At 41.6% G+C, this 26,514-nt stretch overlaps 1 protein-coding gene across 7 annotated transcripts in view; it reads left to right on the forward strand.

The window, feature by feature from the left end:
• Positions 1-26,281, forward strand: part of LOC130361666 (dysbindin domain-containing protein 2-like) — a 71,462-nt gene extending 45,181 nt beyond the window's left edge. For 4 of the 7 annotated variants that reach the window (XM_056564926.1, XM_056564929.1, XM_056564927.1 and 1 more), the window contains 4 exons: positions 2,564-2,727; positions 3,647-3,782; positions 18,922-19,059; positions 22,906-23,731. In XM_056564926.1, the coding sequence (XP_056420901.1) occupies positions 2,710-2,727; positions 3,647-3,782; positions 18,922-19,059; positions 22,906-23,102 (489 nt within the window). In that variant the 5' untranslated portion in view covers positions 2,564-2,709 and the 3' untranslated portion in view covers positions 23,103-23,731. Of the gene's footprint in view, positions 1-2,563; positions 2,728-3,646; positions 3,783-18,921; positions 19,060-22,905; positions 23,732-26,092 lie in introns of those variants that run through there. The other 3 variants (XM_056564928.1, XM_056564932.1, XM_056564931.1) reach the window with 3 other exon arrangements.
• Positions 26,282-26,514: the final 233 nt, after the last annotated feature.

Consider the following 26,514-nt stretch of genomic DNA (forward strand, 5'->3'; position numbering starts at 1 on the left):
GTAATAGGGCCCTACCATGGAGCATCTTATAGAAAGGCATGAAGTGTCAACTGGTCCACATAGTAGACACAAATCTGGCATCAGTTGAATGGGAATTTTTTTTTTCCACTGGAGAACCCCTTTAAACAAACACCTTTCTACAAGATTTGCACTTGTTTACAGTATGCGTTAACCCATGAGGGCTCTAAGTAGGGTTGCCACCTTTGTTGCAAAAAAAATTCTGGCCATGCTAATTTACATAATTAATTATATATGCGTCCCATCACAGGATACACATGTGGTGTCAATTTTGTCCTATTCTTACCCCTATAACTTTTTTTATTTCTCCTTATACAGGGCTCAATTTTTGCACCCCGGTCTGTAGTTTTTAACAGTACCATTTTTGTTTTGATTGCTTTTTTTTAATTAAATTTGGGAGTTGCAGTTAGTTACTAACTACAACTCCCAGCATGCCCTGATACAGCCTTTGGCTCAGCGGCTGCGCCAGCATGTTGGACTATATAGTAGTATATAGAATAGGTCAGTGTTTCCCAACCAGGGGCACCTCCAGCTGTTGCAAAACTACAACTCCCAGCATGCCCGGACAGCCGTTGGATGTCCGGGTATGCTGGGAGTTGTAGTTTTGCAACAGCTGGAGGCACTCTGGTTGAAGGACAGCTGGAGGCACTCTGGTATAGTTGAAGGATTGGTTGGATAAAAATAAAAATATACAGGCAGGATGGCCAAAATACCGGCTGTGTCGGTAAAATACTGGCCAGGTGGCAACCATAGCTCTAAGTTTCTTCATTCTAATACCCTTATACTCAATCCGTATACAGTTTCATAGACTGCTCTGCAAAATTGTTCAGTTTCACTTATATCCATTCTTTTTCCACAGTTATGTCTGTTGTGCAGTTGTTGGAGCTAACTATAAGGCTGGATTTACATGCAGCATTAGGCTAAATTTCCACTTGTTTTTTTCCTGCGTTTTTTTGTGTGAAAAAAAAATGGCAGAAAAAATGCCAGTGCAATTTCTTTCGTCTGATGTTTTTTTCTGGCGTTTTCGCATAGTTGAAATAGCATTTTTGGCCCCTTTGGCATTTTTTACAAAATTTGTTGGGTACCAAAAAAAAAAAAAAAAAGGATGCAGTAATGATGGAAAATGTAGTGTGTGTGTTTTTTTATTTTTATATTTTTTTAGGTAGTACTACACACTGTTCTATGATGGTAGTAGTAGTTCCTGTACTAGTAGACAGATCGCCATGGGTGTCACTCCTGACACCCGATGCGATCCTCCATAATATAGCAGAGATGTGGAGCGGCTCTATACAGAGCTCACATCTCTACACTATAGTCCGGCCGGCCAGGGATGTGAATAGAACATCACTCATTCATATTTTCCACCAAGAGTGAGTATTGGCTGGATGTTTGCAGCCAATCACCGCTCTCAGCGGGAAATATGAATGAGCGAGTGGCCGGCCAGAGTACAGAGCAGAAATGCGAGGGCAGGAGAAAGCTCAGGAATGAAGGATGATAGTAACAGGTGTCAGGAGTGACACCCGTTGTGATTTGTCCTTAACTGCATGTTGGGGGCTGTAGTACTTTCATTAATAGACAGATCTCCTGACACCGGCTGTGATCCTCCTGTATAATGTATAGATGCAGGCGGCTGCTCTTCTATGGTCCCCTGCACTGACGTGTATATATATATATATATATATATATATATATATATATATACATATATACACACCTATTCATATTTCCCACAGAGAGTTGTGAGTGGCTGGAACCATCTGGCCAATCACAGCTCTCTGCGGGAAATATGAATAGGTGTATATATACGGCAGTGCAGAAGACCATAGAAGAGCGGCCGTATCTATACATTATACAGGAGGATCGAAACGGGTGTCAGAAGTGACATGGGCGATCTGTCAATTAGTGCATGTACTACTACTCCCATCTTGGAACAGTGTGTCCCATGCTGGGAGTAGTAGTACTACCTAAAAAAAAAAAAAAAAGGGAAAAACACACACACACTACATTTTTATTATTGTCGGCTACATTTTTTGTGCCCTGCCCGTCCACATAAATTGATCCGTGTTTAAAAATTTATAAAAATTTGGTTATAATAAAGATAAATTTTGTTAAATACAATTTTTTCCATCACTACTGTATATTTTTTTTTATTTATTTTTTTAATGGTACCCTACAAAATTTTATTAAAAAAGGTATCTCCATCACTTTTTTTGATCGCTTCTTGACGATTTCAGGGCAAAAAGTGCCATAGGCTCAACATGCTGCGACTTTGCAAAACCACCAAGGAGCTGAAAAATGCCAAACTGAAAAACTCAAAGTGGAAAAAGAATTTTGCGATTTCTCATTGATTTAAAGCCAACATCTGGCCGCATGGCAGAAACTTAGCCTTAGTGTGGCGCACAGCGAATTACCATACAGCAAAAGCACACATTTTTCCGCAGTTCGCTGCAGTATTGAACTGCAATTACTATTTTAAATAGGAAGTGAAACGATGTCTCCAAAGAGTTAAATGCCACATTCAGCTCTGTATCTTCTGTATATATAGGCAGCAGAGTCTGTGACACTCCATTCTCTGAGGATGAGTAATGAGACGTGAATGCTCCCGCCCAGCTCTGTGCTCGCTCTGTACTAAGAACTCCTGACAACTTGTGTACGAGGAGGGAGCTCCCAGACTGCACACCCGGCTCAGACATGACCGCCAGATCCCAGGTAAGTGCAACTGGTGACTGGGTTATTTTTCGTATATATATATATATATATATATATATATATATATATATATATATCCTTGCTTCTATTCTGCATGTTTGAACCCCCCATCGTGCAGTGTGTGCATGTAGGGGCTTCCTGTCTGATACATAAGCATGCACTTAATTTAGAGACATTAGGGCAGTGTTCCCCAACAGGGTGACTCCAGCTGTTGTAAAACTACAACTTCCAGCATGCCCGGACAGCCTTCGGCTGTCCGGGTATGCTGGGAGTTGTAGTTTTGCAACAGCTGGAGGCACCCTGGTTGGGGAATACTGCATTAGGGTGCTGCACGTACCCTTTAAAAGCCACTGTATCGCAGCAGCTGTGCCCCCTATAACGTCACATTATTTAATTTTCTCTTCTCATGTGCTGTAGGGATTTCACATTCCTCGGGCATTTAAACTCAAAGGACCTGACTATAAAACTGTCTAGAAAGACACTGGGAATTGTTTTAGAGCAGTGGTCTCCAAACTGTGGCCCTCCAGATGTTGCAAAACTACCATTCCCAGCATGCTGGGAGTTGTAGTTTTGCAACATCTGGAGGGCCATATTTTGGAGACCAGAGTTTTAGAGAGACTTTTGCAGTTTTGCTGCTATGCTAGAACCATTTTCTTTACACCGGTGACATTTTGTTATTCTTAAACAGATACTACAGTATACTGTACATTGCCCTAAATGGAAGATCAGGATGAGCAGTCGATCGCAGTGGTATTACCTAGCAGTTGAAAGACATGTAGAAGCATTTCTGTTAACTTTTCCCACTGGTATAATTGTTTTGTGATAGGTACGAGGATTACACATGAATGGTTATAAGAGTGTCTATGACCGCCTTAAAATGTGCAGCTGTTGTAACCCTAATCTCTCCGCTATCATGCAGGGACATCCTGTTTTCCAGAGCCAGAGCTCCAGCACACAGCACCTGAGAGATCGCCAGCGCTTCTTTGAGGATGTCCTGGCACATGACGTAGACATGTATTACCCCCAAATTCACCTGTTGAACGATCGATGGAGACGTGAGTACAGGGTGCTGGGCTGCGGCTGGGATATACACCTCTAGAGGCATTATCACTCTCTACTGAAATGGTCATATAGTCTTCAAAAATGTGGGATGTATACATTAAATGGGCACTGTCAGATACAAAAACTTTTGATATGTTGTAAAGCATGTATAACCAATAGGTTTTGGAATTGCTTTCATTAGAAAATTTTCAGTATTTCATACTGAAAAAGCCAAACAACTGCCCCCCCTGCATGCTTGGACACATACTAGTCCTGCGGTGTCCATGCATCATCACCTATGTCATGGACACACTTCCTTGATTGACAGCTGTGAGCGCAGGGCTCACACTCCTCCCACTGTCAGCTTGTGTCCCGCTACTGTCAGTGAGGACAAGCTGGGAGTTGTAGTTTTGCTAATGCTAGGGGAGATGTGAGCAGACAGCATACTGAGGGAGGGGGGCGGAGACCTGCACAGTGAGACCACGCCCCCAATCTTTGAGAGGAATTAAAGAGAGCTAAATTAAAAGTGTAATAAAGAAATAAATAAAGGTGCTAGACACATAAAAATTAGATGTACATGGTCAGGATTAGGTACTGAGTGATGTATATAAAAAAAAAATAGTTGGATCTGACGGGTACGCTTTAAGTGTAACGTATTTGATGCACAGGATATGAAGCTGCAGATGTGAAGCTGTGTCCAGTCATTTATTTTAGATTGAACTCAAATATGCGCAAAATACTGTAGGTGTGACCCAAACATATTTACATCTATTTATATTTACTATAATACATTCTTTGATAAAGAGAATGGATAGTTTATTTACTTATTATTTACTTATAAACTTGATTTTTTTTTACTTACGTATGCATAAAACTTTTCTCTAAATCTTCTTTCCAACCTATACATAAAGTGCTGCATAATGCAAGCAAAAAGGAGATAATGCATCCCCAAACACCTCCCATGTAGCGCTGAATAAATAAACACACAAACAGTATCAGCTGCCAGGAATGCGATCTGGAAAGGAATCACTGCAGTATATTCTGTGAATACTGTGAATAGGATTATATACGGGAATTTTGCTTGAGCCTGAGGAATTACAGACACGAACAAACCTGAATTTCCAATAAGATGCACTTAGCGCACTTGTGAACAATAAGATGTGGAAAGATGTTTGAGCTCAGATTCATGTTGGATGGAAAAAAGATCCCGTTAGATTAGAGAATTTATACAATTTATTTTATAAATGTTTAATGTGCAGGGGCCCAAGTAGTATGGCCCCTTTCCATCAGTAGAATAAGGGTCTGATGATCTCTATTCTGCAAGCAGAACAGCCGGCTGCTGCCATATCCGTGCAGAGACCAGGTGGTCGCAGATGTGCTTGGTTCTTTTTATGGAAATCTATGAAAGATACAGTAGCAGCCCAGAAATACCACCAGGGACTCCTGTTCCTCTGATAGTTGTGGGTCCCATATTTGATAAACCCTCCCACAGCTGTCCTGGATTCAGGGGTAGAGATGTCGCAAATTGTTTGCCGGTGAACAGTTCCCGGCGAACTTAGCATGCTCGCGTTCGCATCGCTGGGCGAACATATGTGAAGTTCGATCCACCCTCTATACTTTAACATTGCGGTGAATTTTGACCCTGTGAGTCAGAGTCAGCAGACACATTACAGCCAATCAGCAGCAGTCCCTCCCTTCCAGACCCTTCTACCTCCTGCACGGACACCATTTTACCTTCATTCAGCATGCTGCAGGCTTAGGAAGTGGAGGGACAGAGAAGCTGCTCCTGCTGTATAGGGAAAGCGATAGCTAGGTTGCTGCTAGGTGGTGTATTCAGGGTCCACTTTACTCCTAAAGTGCTAGTCTAACATCTGCTTTAAGGACAGCACCCAAAAAAGCCCTTTTTAGGGCTCAAATATCAGTCCGTGTGTCTTACAACAGCTGGAGGCACCCTGGTTGGGAGGGGACCGCTGGTTAAAAGGGGTACTCCAGAATAAAACTTAATTTCCTTCAAGCAACTAACTACAGTATTAAAAGGGCTATAAGTTCAGTCCGTGTGTCTTGCAACTGCTGGAGGCACCCTGGTTGGGGACCTCTGCTGGCAACCTTTTTTGATCATTGTCACACTAGTGCAAATCACATTTGGTGTGACAGTTGTTCAAATAAAAAAAAATATATCTTTTTTGGCTGTGAAATAAAACCAGTGCTGCCTAAAGGGGGGATCTAAATATGTGCTGCCTAAAGGGAGGCTCTAACTATGTGCTGCCTAATATGGGGGATCTAACTATGTGCTGCCTAAAGGGGGCTCTATGTGCTGCCTAAAGGGGGGCTCTAACTATGTGCTGCCTAACATGGGGGATCTAACTATGTGCTGCCTAAAGGGGGATCTATGTGCTGCCTAAAGGGAGGCTCTACCTATGTGCTGCCTAAAGGGGGGCTCTAACTATGTGCTGCCTAAAGGGGGGCTCTATGTGCTGCCTAAAGGGTGGATCTAACTATGTGCTGCCTAAAGGGGGATCTAACTATGTGATGCCTAAGGGAGGGCTCTATGTGCTGCCTAAAGGGGGCTAAAGCACGTTATTCCAAAGAATTTAGGAATAATAGGTGATTTATGCCCTTTATGGATTAAAACCAGACTCTGCATCAACTATGTAATTTTCCATGGGAGTTTTGCCATGGATCCCACTACGGCACGCCACAGTCCAGGTGTTAGTCCTCTTGAAACAACTTTTAATAAATCACTATTGTGGCCAGAAAGAGTCCCTGTGGGTAAAATTCACCTGCCCATTCGCCGGTTCGTGAACATTTGCAGAAGTTCGCCGTTCGCGAACCGAAAATTTTATGTTCGCGACATCACTATTCAGGGATGGCTCTGCCTCTAGGCAAAATAGGCAGCTGCCTAGAGCACCATCTTGATGGGGGTGCCGCTTTGCCTACTGCAATAAAGATAGCCAGTATCCGAAGCACCCACCCATCCAAAGCACCTGCCCATGAAACAAAACTCTGCCACGCCAACCCCACCCCACCCATACTATAAGGATAGGTTCACACTGCGGAATCTCTGGGCAGAAAATTTCCGCCCGGAGATTCCGAGTGCGGCCAGTGCCGACTGATTCAGGACCGCGCAGACACTGCAGTGTTCCGCGAGTATTTCTGCCTGAAAAATGAGCAACGCCATTCTCCAGGCAGAAATTTGCAAACGGATTTCCCGTTCACAAATTCCGCTTCACAAATTCCGAAGTGTGAATTTGTGAACGGAAACCCATTCACTATACTATGCATTTTAGTAAGCGAAATTTCAGCCTACAATTTCAAAGCGGAATTGCAGGCGGAAATTCCGTAGTGTGAACCTAGCCTTCTAATCAGCATTTTTCAGCCTGCTGGAGGAGCGCAGCACCACCTCCGAGGCAGACAGGGGCGATCAATAAGGTCAGGTCCGTCCAACATCCTGACATCGCGCGCGCCTCCATACATCGGGAAGAGCCAATGGGCGGGGTCAAGGGGCGGCAAAATTAGCTTTCGCCTAGGGTGGCAAAAATTCTTGCACCAGGCCTGCCTGGATTTTGGCTTTGTCAGTACTTTTCCACACCAAGGACACATGTCCTGCCCTATTATCAGATCGTTCCAGCACATAAACACATCAGAGCAGATGTTCTATGTAGGTTAATAGAAGATAAATATTTATTTCCTGATGTTATGTATATTCATGGAAACACTGTTGTAAGGTAATGAAATTCAATAAGGATGTATGTCACCCTTTAAAGCCGTGTTTCCTAACCAGGGTGCCTCCAGCTGTTGCAAAACTACAACTCCCAGCATGCCCGGACAGCCAACGGCTGTCCGGGCATGCTGGGAGTTGTAGTTTTACAACAGCTTGAGGCACCCTGGTTGGGAATGCCTGCTTTAGGGTGCGTTCACACTGAGTAAATCAAGAGTAATTCACGCTGTAAAAATTATGTGCGGAAAAAAGAATTTTCTATTCACGCGGAATTTGCGCGGAATTTGGGGGAGAAAGAAGGGGAGGGTTTCTCAGCCACTTCCGCGCGAAAACGATGTTGGGCGACATTTTTTTTTACCATTGACTTCTATTGATTTCTGCTAGCGGATTCCGCTTGAAGAATGAACATGTTCTTTCTTCAAGCGGAAAGGAATTCAGCGTCGGAATTCCGCTAGCAGAATTTCCGATGTGTGGACAGGACAGCAGAAATAACATTGAAGCCAATGGGCAGAGGGGATGTGCATTAATTTCGAGCGGAGGATTCAAGAGGAATTACTCGAGTAAATTCCTCTTAAATTACTCAGTGTGAACGCACCCTTAAAGGGTAGAGATGAGAGGTGTAAATAAGGTTTGGCAGCAGTAGACAGATAGCGGAGGAGTAAGTACTGTGGGATAGACATTGAAGTGAAGGTTATGGCAGATTCTAGGCTTGTTAGACAATTTTCTGCTTTCCATCAATTTGAGTGAATTATAGGTTTCATGGGTTGGGTAAGTTATATGCAGCTGAGAACAATGGGTAAAGGAATACATAGACCTCTATATCCATAGTATGTTCAAGGTGTGTCTGGACTTGACACCACAGTGATACAGGGTTTCAACACAGTGTACATTGTTTAAACGCAAATGTATTATAGCATCGTCTATTGTACACAACATCGGTAAAAAATACTTGTTTCATGTAACGTGTCATAGGGTTCTGTTGTATGGATAGTACTATTATTTGGCGAGATATGTGTGAAACCAAATCCTCCCCCAGGTTCCTCATCCTATTTCAGGCCCAATTGCAATCTGAGAAGTCAGTCACATGACTTTAGTCTGACCACCGACCAGGTCCAGGGGTTTATGGTCAGACTGGAGGTCAATTTCATACTCCATGCAGTACACTTCTTCTGAACTACAGGGTGGGCCATTTATATGGAAACACCTTAAAAAAATGGGAATGGTTGGTGATATTAACTTCCTGTTTGTGGCACATTAGTAAATGTGAGAGGGGAAACTTTTCAAGATGGGTGGTGACCATGGCGGCCATTTTGAAGTCGGCCGTTTTTAATCCAACTTTAGTTTTTTCAATAGGAAGAGGGTCATGTGACACATCAAACGTATTGGGAATTTCACAAGAAAAACAATGATGTTGGTTTTAACGTAACTTTATTCTTTCATGAGTTATTTACAAGTTTCTGACCACTTATAAAATGTGTTCAATGTGCTGCCCATTGTGTTGGATTGTCAATGCAACCCTCTTCTCCCACTCTTCACACACTGATGGCAACACCGCAGGAGAAATGCTAGGTTCTCCAGTATCCGTAGTTTCAGGTGCTGCAGAATGGGTGAAACAAAAATTTGAACAGGACCTTCAGTTTACGCAGAAGATTTTGTTCAGTGATGAGGCAAACTTTTATGTGAATGGTGAAGTTAACAAACAAAACCACTGCTATTGGTCTGACACTAACCCACATTGGATAGATCCCTCCAAGACTGTTGGAACACAAAAATTGATGGTATGGTGTGGTATATGGGGTACAAAGATAGTGGGGCCATTCTTCATCAATGGAAACCTCAAGGCCGCTGGATATGCGACATTGCTACATGATGATGTGTTTCCCTCTTTATGCACTGAAGCTGGCACGTTCCCTGAGTTTTTCCAGCAAGATGGTGCACCACCACATTATGGGTGTCAGGTCCGAGCATTCCTAGATGAACAGTTTCCTGGAAAGGGGATTGGTCGTCGTGGGCCAGTTGAATGGCCCTCAGGGTCTCCCGATCTGACCCCCTTAGACTTTTATCTTTGGGGTCATCTGAATGCAATTGTCTATGCTGTGAAGATACGAGATGTGCAGCACCTGAAACTACGGATACTGGAAGCCTGTGCTAGCATTTCTCCTGCGGTGTTGCTATCAGTGTGTGAAGAGTCGGAGAAGAGGGTTGCATTGACAAGCCAACACAATAGGCAGCACAGTGAAAAGATTTTATAAGTGGTCAGAAACTTGTAAATAACTCATGAAAGAATACAGTTACGTTAAAACCAAGCACATCATTGTTTTTCTTGTGAAATTCCCAATAATATTGATGTGTCACATGACCCTGTTCCTATTGAAAAAACAAAAGTTGGATTCAAAATGACCGACTTCAAAATGGCCGCCATGGTCACCACCCATCTTGAAAAGTTTCCCCCCTCACATATGCTAATGTGCCACAAACAGGAAGTTAATATCACCACCCATTCCCATTTTATTAAGGTGTTTCCATATAAATGGCCCACCCTGTACAATGTGATAACAGGATTTTAGGTAATAAGTTTATAACATATTAGAATTTGGCAATGGCCTTCATGATGTCAGCATAAGGTATAAAAAAAGCACTGGGGTGATGAGGTATTAAAAAATCACTGGAAGACATGCCAACATTCCTGACTTCTCATGGTAGATGCCACAAACATAAACAATACTGTATCATTGATAAATTGACAACTGGGTGTTACCATTCATCTTGTCTAAGGGGTGTGTCCCTAACGCTTATAATGTTCAATTGGTGTTGACAGTTTTGGCGTGTAGACACACATACTATATATAAGGCTCAAATTAATCAAACAGCTTGAAACCATAACTGTCTGGTTTTGCCCATAACAACCAATCACAGCTCAGCTTTCATTTTACCAAGGCTCATAAAGATTAGATCAGACGAACTTTGGTTGTGGTGGTCAAAACCAACAAAACCAGACAGTATTGGTTTTAGGCAGATTGAAGAATCTGGCCCACAGTCCATTGACAATGACAATAACCTTTTGGCAATTTCATATATTATCAGGAGGAATAACAGAGGAATAGCAGAATGCAGAAAATGAGGCCTTTTTTCTGTTCTGCTGTGTTGCCAATTTTTACAAAGGTAGCAACAGGTAGTGTTTCCATACTGGTTGTTTTCTTTGAACTGGCTACTTGGCAAATAGTCAAGAAGAGACGAAAATATAGTAAAGCATAGTATCCAAACTATGACTGCTGCCCTAACCTTTTATCTACGTCAATTGTATATTTATTGCTGAATTCTTCTTTACCTGTCAATACAATGTGCTTGTTATTAGATACATGCTGTACTTGTCATCATTTTGCTGTCAGCCCATAGGCATAAATACTGAAGAAGGTTATATGTTATATATGTTATCTATTCAAAGCATAGCTAAAAAGTATGCTACAAATGTGACCAAAGCATCACTAAAAAATTATACTAAAAATGTGACCATGTACATTGCGTGCCTGACGTCTACAGGTTAAGAATGGAATGTGGCGGTATGTGTGATTCTTCAGAGGTTCATGCCTCTTGGTTAGATCCCCTTCTTAGTTTGAGATAATCTATAATATATACAGTGGGGGAAAAAGTATTTAGTCAGCCACCAATTGAGCAAGTTCCCCCACTTAAAAAGATGAGAGGCCTGTAATTTTCATCATAGGTATACCTCAACTATGGGAGACATAATGAGAAAAAAAATCCATAAAATCACATTGTCTGATTTTCAAAGAATTTATTTGCAAATTATAGTGGAAAATAAATATTTGGTCAATAAAAAAAGTTCATCTTTGTTATACACCCTTCGTTGGCAATCGACAGAGGTCAAACATTTTCTGTAAGTCTTCACAAGGTTTTCACACACATTGTTGCTGGTATTTTGGCCCATTTCTCCATGCAGATCTCCTCTAGAGCAGTGATGTTTTGGGGCTGTCACTGGGCAACACGGACTTTCAACTCCCTCCAAAGGTTTTCTATGAGGTTGAGATCTGAAGGCTGGCTAGGCCACTCCAGGACCTTGAAATGCTTCTTAAAAAGCCACTCCTTCATTGCCCGGGTGGTGTGTTTGGGATCACTTTCATGCTGAAAGACCCAGCCACATTTCTTCCTCAATGCCCTTGCTGATGCAAGGAGGTTTTCACTCAAAATCTCACAATACATGGCCTAATTCATTCTTTCCTTTACAAAGATCAGTCATTCTGGTCCCTTAGCAGAAAATCAGCCCCAAAGCATGATGTGTCCACCCCCATGCTTCACAGTAGGTGTGGTGTTCTTTGGATGCAACTCAGCATTCTTTCTCCTCCAAACACAACGAGTTGAGTTTTTACCAAAAAAGTTCTACTTTGGTTTCATCTGACTATATGACATTCTCCCAATCCTCTTCTAGATCATCCAAATGCTCTCTAGCAAACTTTAGACTGCCCGTACTGGCTTAAGCAGGGGGACACGTCTGGCATTGCATGATTTGAGTTCCTGGCGTCGTAATGTGTTACTGATGGTAGCCTTTGTTACTTTGTTCCCAGCTCTCTGCAGGTCATTCACTAGGTCCCCCCATGTGGTTCTGGGATTTTTGCTCACCGTTCTTGTGATCATTTTGACACCACGGGGTGAGATCTTGCGTGGAGCCCCAGATTGAGGGAGATTATCAGTGGTCTTGTATGTCTTCCATTTTCTAATAATTGCTCCCACAGTTGATTTTTTCACACAAAGTTGCTTGTCTATTGCAGATTCAGTCTTCCCAGCCTGGTGCAGGTCTACAATTTTATTTCTGGTGTCCTTCGACAGCTCTTTGGTCTTGGCCATAGTGGAGTTTGGAGTGTGACTGTTTGAGGTTGTGGACAGGTGTCTTTTATACTGATAACAAGTTCAAACAGGTGCCATTAATACAGGTAACAAGTGGAGGACAGAGGAGACTCTTAAAGAAGAAGTTACAGGTCTGGGAAAGCCAGAAATGTTGCTTGTTGTAGGTGACCAAATACTTATTTTACAAAGGAATTTACCAATTCATTCATTAGAAATCCTACAATGTGATTTCCTGTATTCTTCCCCCCCCCCCCCCCATTCTGTCTCTCATAGTTGAAGTGTACCTATGATGAAAATTACAGGTGTCTCACTTTTTAAATGGGAAAACTTGCACAATTGGTGGCTGATTTAATACTTTTTTCCCCTGTGTGTGTGTGTGTGTGTGTGTGTGTGTGTGTATATATATATATGTGTGTGTGTGTATATAAAACTCAATGTGTGTATGTTCCAGCATTACGTCCAATAACTTCAATAAACATAGGATAGGTAATTTAACCCTTACTCACCCCCATTTGCCAGGGTTGGGGTTTTTGTTTAAAGTCCCATACAAGTCTGTGGGAAATATATGTTCCCACATAACTTCCGTATGGCTTGAGATATTTCAATAATATCTGGTACACATATTACTTTTATGTCAAATAGATATGATAGTTAAATTAACCCTTACATACACCCTTATATAAAAGATGGGTTTTTGTTTCAAGTCCCATGCAAGTACCTTACTCAACAAGCTCCGCTCTGCATCTCCAGGTGAGTGTGTCAATCCGGCTTGCAAGCAACACCCCATCTCACAAAGACACACCCACATTTTAAGTCCCACCCCTTTTTATTATTTACCCTTTTTGTGCATCGGTCTGGCTTGCAAATTACGCCCAGTCCCACAAAGCTACGTCCCTTCTATTTTCAGCTTACAATATCTTCATCACAAATCAGTCCCACCTGAGGACAGGGTATGAGGACGGGACATAAGGACGGGACATGAGGTCGGGATATGAGTTCGGGATATGATGAGATATGAGGTCGGGATATGAGGACGGGATATGAGGTCGGGATATGAGGTTGAGATAAGAGGACGGGAAATGAGGTCGGGATATGATGACAGATATGAGGTTGAGATATGAGGATGGAATATGAGGACGAAATATGAGGACAGAATATGAGGGCGGGATAGGAGGTCAGGATAGTAGGATGGAATATAAGATCGAGATAGGAGGACGGGATAGGAGGTCGGGATAGGAGGATGGGATATGAGGACAGGATATGAGGTCGAGATAGCAGGATGGGATAGGAGGTCGGGATATGAGGACGGGATATGGGGTCAAGATATGAGGATGGGATAGGAGGTCAGGACATGAGGTCGAGATATGATGACGGGATATGAGGTCAGGATAAGAGAACAGGATATGAGGTTGAGATATGATTACGGGATATGGGGTTGGGATATGACAACAATATATGAGGACGGGATATGAAGTCATAAGCTTCCTCCTTTGTTAATTTTTCTCCCCAACAAGGATTAGAAAGGAAAAACCGGGCAACACCGGGTACTCAGCTAATATAAATATATATATATATATATATATATATATATATATATATATATATATATATATATATATATATATATCTCATTGGGGGAGATTTATCAAAACCTGTCCAGAGGAAAATATTCTGAGTTGCTCATAGCAACCAATCAGATTGCTTCTTTCTTTTTTGAAGAGGCCTCTGAGAAACTAATGAAGATATCTGATTGGTTGCTATGGGCAACTCAGCAAGTTTTCCTCTGGACAGGTTTTGATAAATATCCCCCATTGTTTGTGTGTGTGTGTCTGTGTGTTTGTTCCAGCATCACTTCCAAATGACTAAAGATATTAACATGAAACTTGGCACACATGTTACTTATATGTCAGCAACAAACATAGGATAGATAATTTAACCCTTACCCACCCTTACTTGCAAGGTTTGGGGTTTTTGTTTAAAGTCCAATGCAAATCTAAGGGAAATGTATGTTCCCACATAACTTCTGTACGGCTGGAGACATTTCGATAATACTTGGTCAGATGTTACTTATATGTCAAATAGAAATATATAATAGTTAAATTAACCCCTAACCTACCCCCTTATGTGAAGGATGGGGTTTTTGTTTTAAGTCCCATGCAAGTATATAAGACTTCTGGTAACTTACTCCACAAGCTCCGCTCTGCATCTCCTGGTGAATGTGTCAGTCCAGCTGGCAAGCCACACCCTCCCCGCATTTCAAGCCCCATCTTGCAAAGACACATCCACTCTTTAAGCAACACCCCTTTTTATTTTCAGCTTGCAATATCTTTACCACAACGCATCCCTACCTGAGGACGGAATTTGAGGATTAGAAATGAGGATTAGATATGAGGTCGGGGCATGGGGTCGGAATATGAGGATAGGATATGAGGACGAGATAGGGGGACAGGATATGGGCATGGGGTATGGGGATGGGGTATGGGGGCGGGATATGGGGAGGGGATATGAGGACGGGATATGAGGACGGGATATGAGATCGGGATATGAGGATGGGATATGGGGAGGGGATATGAGGACAGGATATGGGGAGGGGATATGAAGACAGGATATGAGGAGGGGATATGAAGACAGGATATGAGGAGGGGATTTGGGGGTCAAGATATCAGGAGAGGATATGGGGTCCGGATTAAAGGACGGGATAAGAGGACAAAAGCTTCCTCCATTGTTGCTTTTCCTCCCCCACAATGACATGGTAGGAAAAAACGGGCAGCATCGGGTACTCAGCTATTGCAGAAGTAATATGGAATTTCTATGTGAATGTCCGACCAATGGTGTTCATGTGAACCAGATGATAATTTCATAATTTCTTAAACATATGTTACATTTAAGCAAATTAATTTTATATGTAACATGATAACTATAAATATTACTATTACTCCTGGCATTTAAAAACAAAAATTTCAATGGCTTCTCTGCGGCACAGAAGATTGAAATGGTTTCCAACCTTATCGGAATAAAACTTAGAACCTAACATATTTAATTTGCAGTCTGAACTAAACCCCAGAATATTAATGATGAAGTATATTGTAGTTTATTCATTTAAAGGGGTACTTCACTGGAAAACACCTCTGTCCATTTTAGGAACTGTCAAGAGTAAGAGCAAATCCCATAGAAAACCTATCCTGCTCTGGAAAGTTCCTAAAATGGACAGAGATGTCAGGCCGAAAGGAAATCCAAAAAGAAATGAACTTCCTGTGGATCATAACAGCAGCTAATATGTACTGGAAGGACGAAGATTTTTTAATAGAAGTAATTTACAAATCTGTTTAACTTTCTGGCACAAGTTGATTTAAAAAAAATTTTTTTCCAGTGGAGTACCCCTGTTAACACCCATCAGCCGTACATGTACGGCAGCTATAAGTGGGGTGAGTATGAAGCGGACACAGGAGCTGAATTGCCAACTGCTGCTGCCACCTGCTGATAATGACCAACTTTTAAATGACTCTAATGTTAGTCATTTACCATTTTATATGCCGCGATCAACAGCTGTCACGCTCCCTCCCATAAGCTTGCATTGAGGGGGCAGAGCATGATGTCACACGGGGGTGGAGCCGTGATGTCACTATGCTCCGTCCCCGTGATCGCCAGTAATCAGCGGGCTGATTCTAATGGGGTGCGGCATGGAAGATCACGGGGGTCCCCAGCGGCGGGACCCCGGCGATCAGGCATCTTATCCCCTATTCTTTGGATAGGGGATAAGATGTCTTAGTGCCGGAGTACCCCTTTAAAGTAAATCTGTCAGCTGCAACTTACATTCCAAACTGCTGACCCTGTTAGATAGCTGTTAGGGCAAGGTGACACATGGTATCTTCCATATTGTACAAAAAATGTTTTTATTCTCTTGTCTAAGGAGTCAAAGAGGCATTCCTAAACTCCCCCATGTGCTGAGGGCTGGAACGCCTCCTCGCTCCCCCTTCCATCCGTTTCTCTGTATAATTGACAGTCAGTCAGCTGGAAGCCGAGCCCTGTATCCAACTGTTATTCCTGCTCTGTAAATACAAATTCTGAGCAGGTGTAAGATTTAAAAACAGGGCTTAGCTTTCAGCTGACTTTCAATTATTCAGAGACATGGATGGAAGGGATAGCAAGGAAGTGTTCGATCCCTCAGCACACCAGGAGCTTGGGAACAAAACTTTGTCACTTGGCACCAGAAAATAAGATCATTTTTTTATGTTATGATAGCACAGACAGATATAAATGGCACCATCATGTGTTTCCTTGCCTTAGCAGCTAACATTGTCAGCAGTTTAAAATGTGAATTGCAGTTGACTGGTTCCCTTTAAAATTAGTTACTAAAACACAAAGGGGGACATTTATCAAAACCTCTGTAAAGGCAAAGTGGTGCAGTTGTCTATAGCAACCAATCAGGTAGCTTCTTTCATTTTTCAGAGGCCTCTTTAAAAATGAAAGAAGGAATCTGATTGGTTGCTATGGGCAACTGCACCACTTCCTCTACACAGGTTTTGATAAGTCTCCCCCAAAGTCTCTAAAACATTTACATATCTTTTTTTTTTATTATTATTATTATTATTATTATTATACAATGATTAAGCTTTACTAAACAATACCTTATTTGAAAGGATCTGGTCACCGGTGTTGCCTGTGATTTTTACACAGGGCACTGTGCCCAGGAGAGGGAAACATTTTTTAGATCTATTACTATTTCCCATGAGGATGGGCTTCCTTGGAAACCACTGTTTTAGTTTTGTTTACAGGACATAATGTCCTATTAAAAAGTGACTAGGAGACGTTCTAACAGGTTCGCTATAAAGGAGGTTTCACAAAGAGTGTGTTTTTTTTTTTTTTTTTTTCTAAACCGCCATAGTTTTTGATGCAGTATTTTTTTCAGAAATCGGTGTTTATAAAGGTCTAACATAAAAGTAGGAAATAGTAGACAGAAGGAACAACTCACTTTAGGTAACAATAGGGCAATAGGTGTTGTCTTCCTAACTGAATAGTACACAATGTTAAAGCGCAACTGTCGCCAGTGTTTTACCCCCCATACTACCCACATGAGCTTACTGTTGTGAACACATGTAATGCAGCCATACCTTTTGCCTGCGCTTCTGGCTGCTTTATCCATGCGAAAATCGTGTTTGGATGCCGGTCAGCAACAGTCAGATATCCTCCCTACGTCACCACATGGTCCTCAGCATATGTGCCCCTGATGTCCTGGACGCGCGTGCGGCACGGCGTGACTTACCAGAGCAAGCGCTGGCTCCTGCCGGCTGTAACCTCAGTGTGCCTGCGCTGTGCTAGAGGCAGGGAGCGGGCGCGTGCCCAGGACGTCAGGGGCGCTTGTGCTGAGGACCTCTGTCTCTCTGGCAGCGGTCCAAGCGGTGACGTAGGGGAGGGTAAGCGAAGAGCCCGAGACTCCAAAGTCGGTCAAGAATGGTACAGTAATATGAGTCTAAAACATGGTTTTCCAAACAGTGTGCCTCTAGCTGTTGCGAAACTACAATTCCCAGCATGCCCGGACAGCCGAAGGCTGTCCGGGCATGTTGAGAGTTGTAGTTTTGCAACAGGTGTAGGCAAGCTGCTTTGAAAACACTGGTCTAAAACAACCACAAAAGCCTCAATAGACAGTAAGAGCTGGGAAAAAGAGGAGTTAGGCTAAGTTTCCGCTTGTTTGTTTTTCTGGCAGTTTTTGGATATCTGCCACTGCGGTTTTTGAGCAAAAGCCAGAAGTGTATTCAAAAAGAATAGGACATATAAAGAAGGACTTATACTTCTCCTCCCTTATGGATCCACTTCTGACTTTGGCTCAAAAACTGCAGTGGCAGTTTCCAAAAATTGCCAGAAAAAAAAACAAGTGGAAACCTAGCCTAAAGGGAAAAAACCTAGGGGTAATAGAGAGAAGAAATGGAGGGATTTGATGCATTATTTTGAACTAAAGCCTGAAGTGGATATGTCCTTCCTTTTATATTTCCCATTCTTTTCCTGAGACTTTTCACCTTGTTGATCATTCGTTTTTTGGTTAGGGTGTCGTGGCTTTTTAGACACATTTATCATAGGGAACTTTCAAAAAAGTCACAGCATTTTTGCGCAACTCAATTCCATTAAATAGGTGGACTGCAAACCACAAGACAAAAGTTATTATCTCGTGGCAATATGACAAATTATACACAAATGAAGCATAAACGAGAAACAAGTATGATAAAAGGGGTGAAAAAGTAACAAATGATCGATTCTTCCTCCATGTGTGATACCAGCCCAGATCTTTTTATTTTTTCCAGAAACGCCACCTCCGTCTCATAGTCAGTGTATGATATCAGTGAATAGAAATATGACCAGACAGTGATTTTGAAAATAAGTTTTGGCGTTTCCCCAATCTCTCTACAGTAAAACTAATAGGCTTCAAAGTATTAAAGGGGTCTTCTGCCTTGCACTATGTTCCCCCTTTTCTGTATCTGTTTGTAATGCTAGACATAAATATAATTTAGGCTTCGTTTATTAGATACAAGTCATATTTTGTGAATGTGGGATAGTAATGGTGGATCTTTTCTCTTTTGCAGCTCCGCTGGACAGTGTGTCATCGATGGAAGTGAATATTGACTCGATGGAACTGTCTGAACCGCTGGACATTAGTGAGCTGGAATCCAGTGATACTTTTCAGCAGTCAGAAGACCCCTTGAGTCCATTAGTTTCTCCTGGTTAGTAGTGTATACTTTTAAATGTCAAATGTTTTACATAGTTATAGTAACATATATATATATTTTTATTTTTATTTTTTACAAATACATGTAGTTTGGATAGAGGAGTGTATGTGACTGTATTCTAAACCATCCTCTATATCAGTTGTCAGTGTCCTGCTGTGTATTCTATACTACCCAGTATAACAGCTTTCCTGTTAAATCATCTATATTTTCCTCTATAACAGCTGTCCTGCTAATTATTTTATACCCCTCTATGACAGCTATCCTATCAAATACTCTTTACCACCCTATATAACAACTGCCCTATATAAAATACATTATACCACCCACTATAACAGCTGTCTTGCTGAATATTCTATATCACCCTCTATAAATGCTGTCCTGCAGAATATTCTATACCTTCCTCTATGATAGCTGTCCTGATAAATATTCTATATGTTCCTCTATGATAGCTGTCCTGCTGAATATTCTATATCATCCTCTATGACAACTGTCCTGCTAAATATTCTATTTCTCCCTCTATGATAGCTATCCTGCTGAATATTCTATATCTTACTCTAAGACAGCTGTCCTGCCGAATATTCTATATCATCCTCTATGACAGCTGTCCTGCTGAATATTCTATATCTTCCTCTATGACAGCTGTCCTGCTAAATATTCTATCCCATCCTCTATGACAGCTGTCCTGCTGAATATTCTATATCTTCCTCTATGACAGCTGTCCTGCTGAATATTCTATATCTTCCTCTATGACAGCTGTCCTGCTGAATATTCTATATCTTCCTCTATGACAGCTGTCCTACTGAATATTCTATTCCATCTTCTATGACAGCTGTCTTGCTGAATATTCTATATCTTCCTCTATGACAGCTGTCCTGCCGAATATTCTATATCTTCCTCTATGACAGCTGTCCTGCTGAATATTCTATTCAATCCTCTATGATAGCTGTCCTGCTGAATATTCTGTATCTTCCTCTATGACAGCTGTCCTGCTGAATATTCTGTATCTTCCTCTATGATAGCTGTCCTGCTGAATATTCTGTATCTTCCTCTATGACAGCTGTCCTGCTAAATATTCTATTCCTCCCTCTATGATAGCTGTCCTGCTGAATATTCTATATACTGCCCTTTATAACCGTCACCTGGTTGTATTGTTCGGCTGTGTATTCTATACCCCCCTCCTGTATAACAGCAGTTTTAATATTCTTAATGATTTCCTATAACAGCTGTCTGGCTGCGTAGCCTGAATACTTTATACCAGAATTCAGTTCATTCTAGATCACTTCCTAAACCTCTATGTAGTCTGCACATAATAACACTGCACACACGGTTTAGTTTAGTATTACCTAGATTAGAAAATTCTGTTGCTTCCTCTACTTGCATTTTTTGTTTCATTTATTCTACAGGTTAGTATAGTTCTGGTTGTCAAGCGCAAAAATGTTCCTTTCTACACAACTTCTATTTCAGTACATGTGGTTACATATATTTGTCACAGGAAATTCCGTGTGCTGCACGATGTAGGCTTCTTGTGATAAAGGTTATTTTTATGTTCCTTTTTACTCACACTCCAGGATTACACAAAATGTGTAAGATAAGGGAGGTCATTGGGGGAGATTTATCAAAACCTGTGTAGAGGAAAAGTTGACCAGTTGCCCATAGCAACCAATCAGATCACTTGAATGAAAGAAGCGATCTGATTGGTTGCTACTAGCAACTGGTCAACTTTTCCTCTACACAGGTTTTAATAAATCTCCGTCATTGGGACAATCGCAGCTCTACAATAATAGAAGCAATAATAGATGTATCTTTGAACATTTGTTTTTATTTACCCATATCAAGAAAATGTGTCCTTGTATATGTATGGGGGTGCCCAATGCTTCCTCTCTGTGTTTCTATGAGAAGAGATCTGCTGTGTTTGATAATGTTTTTTTTTTTTTACTGCGGGCACACCTACCACCCCCCACCCTCGTATGCAGTTTGCTCTGTGTAGAAAGCCTGCCCCAAATAGGTAGGACACCCCTGTAGTTAGTTTTCCTTCTCTACGTAGCTTGCCCTTGTAGGTAGGACCCCCTGCAGGTAGTTCCCCCCCCCCCCCCCGTCAGAAGATCACTCCCTGTATGTACTTTGCCTGCATAATGGTAGTTTGCCCCCTTGTAGGTAGGACCACCTTTATGTAGTACATGTTCATCAAATGGTCAGGAGAACCTAGGGGTCACTTGGATCACTTAAAACTTAAGGCTTTGTCACATAGTAACTTTCTCAAGAAGATTCAAAAGCGTTATCCAACATAAGGTGACTTTGAGTCCACCATAACGCTGCTGCTTTCTTTTTGTGAAATGAATATTTCCTGTTGGAGTTCCCTTCCTCCAACTACAAGTCCCAGGATCCCTTGTTTGTAAGTGTGAGGTAACTTTTCCACTTTCCACACATCAGTCACCCCACCCATTCTAGGACAGCTGAGCACCCTGCTGTGTTGTGCTTGAAACAACAATTCCCTACAGCCCTGTGGAGAATGATCTTCCTCCCACCCAGCGGTCGCTCCATCCATTGAAGCAGACAGGCTCCCTTTCAACACCTGGCTACACTGCAACCTAGGAAAACCTAAGACAGCGCTAAATTTGTATGCTGATAAAAATTAACATCAGGACAAAGATCACATAAAAATTGCGAGACCATTCATAAAAACACAGGTACAAACACTTTATTACACTATATTATAAACTACACTATATTTACAGTCCCTGTAGCACAGTCAAATAAAAATAACAAAATCCTGGATTACCCCTTTAAACAGTAGGAGTCTCCTAGATAGACTTGTCAAACTCTTGGGGAAGTTAAAAACAAATTTCTCTACTTAAGACACCACTCATAGAGTTGTGAACTCTGGAAGGAACCCAACTGGCTACAATCATACAATGCATATTCAATACTAGGATAATGCCATGCTTGGTCTCCACTCATAGCTCAAGTGCTGCAATAAAACAGGGACAACTGTTCAGTCACCCTACTATTGATGGTTCATTTCTTAGGCTATGTCCACACACAGTAGTTTGCACCTTATTTTGGTCAGTATTTAAAGTGTCCCTGTTATTTAGAAATGTTTTCCAAAAATGTCACACAGACATATCAAAAGTTTTGATCGGTCAGAGCCTCAGTACTGAGACACCTGCTGATTATTAGAACGAGCAGAGAGAAGCACACTTCACTCCTTGGCTACTAGCGATCTCCATCCAGCTTCACTAGACCGCCCCGATATAAGTTCATCGAGCCATTCAGTGATCACAGGTAGTGAAGCATGCTACTATGCGCTTCTCTCTGCTCATTTTAATGAACAGTAGAGGTCTCAGCGCTGAGACCCTGACCGATCCAAACTTTTAACATGTCTCTGTGACATGTCAAAAGTTTTTCTAAATGACAGGGACACTTTATAAAAGGACCAAAAAATAGTAAACTAAAATAAAGCTAGAAATACTAGGGGGGATTTACTTATTGCAGTGTTTTTAAGCTCTGCTCTTATTTAAATCCCCACCTTTATCAGTACATCCAGGCGATCTGAGGCTGCTTGTGTGCCAGGCGTAGAATTGTAAACCAGCTTTGAGCAACTTTTTAGACTGCAAATTGTGCCTAAAGTCACATGTGAGGAGGGTGCCCCCTTCCATGCCAAATCACATCCTCTTTTTAGCCCTCTTGGCAAGTTGCATCAAAATATGGTGTAAAATATGTGACTTTTGCCAGTCTGCACTGAGTGTGCACATAGCCTAACTCTGATAGTGTGTTGCTTTGCATTTGGAAAACCAGTGTCAATATAGGATGTAAGATGCATTTTTTCCATTTTTGTTCCAGGCAACTTCCAAGGAATTGACTATTTTAGGCTACGCCTTCCCTTTTCTCCTAGTCCTGGCCAGCAGCACCCAGCACATGACAGCGGTGACACTATTGAAAGACAAGAGGAAGCTGCAGATGAGCAATCCAAAGAACACATCCTCAGTCTGGATCATGAACAGAGCGACCACAAGACGCCATTGTCTGAACCACAATAACCTGCTGCCTCTCCTCTAAAGACTATGGTACTTGCCAGTTCCCACCATGGCTTTTCTTCTGGGTTAGAAATGTATTATATTAGATTATAAATAAGGTAAACGCTGTGAGTTTCCAGTGAGATTATGACAGATGTATGGAAGCTGCGGCTGGGCATTAGCTCTGCACAATGCTGTATTCTTAGGCCGGGTTTACACGACGGAAACATCAGCAACGTATTTTATTTCACATGCTGATTTTTGTCTATAATCAATTGTTTTTTTGCAGATGAAAATCAGCACATTAAAGGGAACCTGTTATCAGATTTTACCATATATAATGTGTGGCAACGCGTTATATAAGGTAAAATTATCTTCCTCACTATCCTCGGGAGATGTTCCTGCCAGCAGGGATGGGGTGGGGATATGAAGTTAGAAAGTCTCCCTCTCCGACCCTGTAAGTAGTCCCCTGGGGGGGGAGCTATACTTACCTAGTCCCGTGTAACCACGCCCCCTCAGCATGAATGACAGCCATGGTCACAGCTCTGCAGACGGAGCAGAGCGTTGAGGCGGGCCGTGCCTGGGCTGTCAATTACGCTGAGGGGGCATGATCACAGATGGAGCAGAGGGGCTAGGTGTGTATAACTCCCCACCCAGGGGACTACTTACGGGCCGGCAGGGGGGGGGGGGGCAGACTTTCTCAATCCATATCCTTACCATCCCCATAGGCAGGAACATCTCCCGGTGATAGTGGGGAAAAATATTTTACCATATATAATGTTATGCTGTATATGGTAAAATCTGATAACGGGTTCCCTTTAAATAAAATATGACACCAATCTTTCCACTGTTTGAACCCCGCCTTAGGTTTCTAATGCATTCCAGTGTTTTATCACAGAACATTTACGTGTAGGTAGGTTTGGTGAATAAGGTCAGGCTGCCCTTTCAGGGGCCCCCGGCTATTAATAATCATGTTCTAGGAAGAGAGTGTTGATTGGAACAAAAGTATAACATCCTTCTATTTCCGTCCGCACCAAGTGAAGTCAGATGAAGCCGTAACATGATCGTAATCCTCAAGTGATTATATCGGAGATTAAAATGTCCCTACGACTCCCTCTAGTGAAAGTACTGAGGATGACAAGTATAGATTGTTTGTTTCATGCATTGTTTCTTTTGCGGTGTTTCCCAACCAGTGTGACCCCAGCTGTTGCAAAACTACAATTCCTAGCATGCCCGGACAGCCGAAGGCTGGTGCCAACTGGTGGCAGAAAGTTAAACAGATTTGTAAATTATTTCTATTAAAGAAATCTTAATCCTTCCAGTACTTTTTAGGGACTGTATACTACAGAGGAAATGTTTTTCTTTTTGGATGTCTCTTATGTCACGACCACAGTGCTCTCTGCTGACCTCTGCTGTCCATTTTAGGAACTGTCCAGAGCAGCACATGTTTGGAATGGGGATTTTCTCCTGCTCTGGACAGTAAAAAAAAAAATGGGCTTATGATGATAAGACGTAGTTCAGTGGTATGTTGAACAGTTTCCCTGGTAACATTCAATCCATTTGGATATGTATTTACAGTAAGTTCCCTATAAATGAGGAATTCCAGACAATGCAAAGTAACTGAAGAGTAAGGCTATGTTCACACACTGTATGGACATTCTGGACACTGCAGAGCACCGACATGATATTCTATCGCTAGGACCGCATGGGAATGTGCCCTCTCATAGACGGCTATGCATTCTGTGTGGACTCCACACAAAGAAACATCTGGCACGGAAATTCTGCCATGTGCACTGTACGGCAGAATCCCTTTGAATTCAACGGGACTCTGCTGCAACGGAATCTCCGGATTTCAATGCGGAATCTGGCACAGAAATTCCAGCATAAGAACATGGGCTAAGGGTATTTTCAGGAAAGGATGCAGAATTCCGGCTAAATTAACTCAGCCGCAGAATTCCGTATCTTTCCGCATCTATGCAGAATTCATGCAGAATTTCTGCATGGAAAAAAGTGCTTTTCATTCACTGCTTAAGTTAAAGAGTACCTGTCACCAAATAAAACTTTTTAATATAGTGTTACTTGTGTAATTAGCAGACACTTTCCCATTCACTTGCTCAGCATAAATATGTTTAAAATGTAATAGAAAAACCAGAGCCTCACTGAAAACTGAACAGAGCTTGAGGTCTTCTATTCATCACAGCACTGTAACTATGTGAGGGCAGAAGTGGTCCATCAGCAGGCTTCAATGATGTCATGCCTGCTGGGAAACGCCCACTTTCTCCTGCTGGGAGATGTGAGCAAAAATAAAGGTAAGATACAGATACTTTTTAAAGCTCTGAAATACAGATACAGATACCTTTTAAAGCTCTGAAATTTTGGGTAGGAGGAGTGTTAGGTTATGTTCCCTATCTACTACTGAATTAGTTTAGAACTGTTTATTTGGTGACAGGTACTTTTTAAATTTCATTATTTATATTATTAGAAATTTCTGCAACAAACCTGTTGTGTGTGAATATACCCATTCCTTTAATTATTCCATATGATGTACTTATGTGCATAGGATGTGCATATACTGTTCTTGTGGAATTCCTCATCAGCACTAAAAAAAAGTTACCAATAAAATACACAGTGCAAAAGTCCTTATTGGAAAAATGCAAATGAGTGAAAAACTGCGACAGAAACCTAAATTAAAGGGAAAACACATTTAAATAGCTTGTTAAATTTGTTAAAATGTCAATGATTTTTAATGACAAAAATGCTGTAAAATAAAAAATAAAAATCTATTCAGCTGTTTTAGTATATAAATCTCTATATAAATCTCTTTTAAAGAAGAAGTGACATGTTATTGAGTTATTCACACAGAATGGCTGGCACTATTCATTGAGGCTCTGGTACTGGATTTGATGGCACGATAGAAACAATAAAAAGAGTTCTGTAAAGGAGTCATCTGTATTACATAATATATCCTGAAGATAGGAGTTTAATTACAAGTTAATTCGGGGTTTTCCTGGCAGCTTTCAGTCACAGCATGGAGGCAGGATGGAAGAAGGAAGGACAAAACAGCCGGATCTGAATTTCCTCCTTGTACAATGAACCCCCATGAGGATCGTGTGCTTCATATTTAATCAGCTGTAGGTAAATGTCTTTTTACAGCCACAACAACAAGAATTTGGAATAGATACAATAAAAAATACGTATTTGAAGGTGTCATAAACATTACAGGGTTTTGTTTTTTTTCCATGACACTGTTTACTGTCACACTGTCTTAAAGGGGTATTCCAGGCAAAAACTTTTTTTTTATATATCAACTGGCTCCGGAAAGTTAAACAGATTTGTAAATTACTTCTATTAAAAAATCTTAATCCTTCCAATAGTTATTAGCTTCTGAAGTTTTCTGTCTAACTGCTCAATGATGATGTCATGTGGGAGAATATCC

This window comes from Hyla sarda, chromosome 3, assembly GCF_029499605.1.
Source record: "Hyla sarda isolate aHylSar1 chromosome 3, aHylSar1.hap1, whole genome shotgun sequence".
Classification (NCBI taxonomy): Eukaryota; Metazoa; Chordata; class Amphibia; order Anura; family Hylidae; genus Hyla; species Hyla sarda.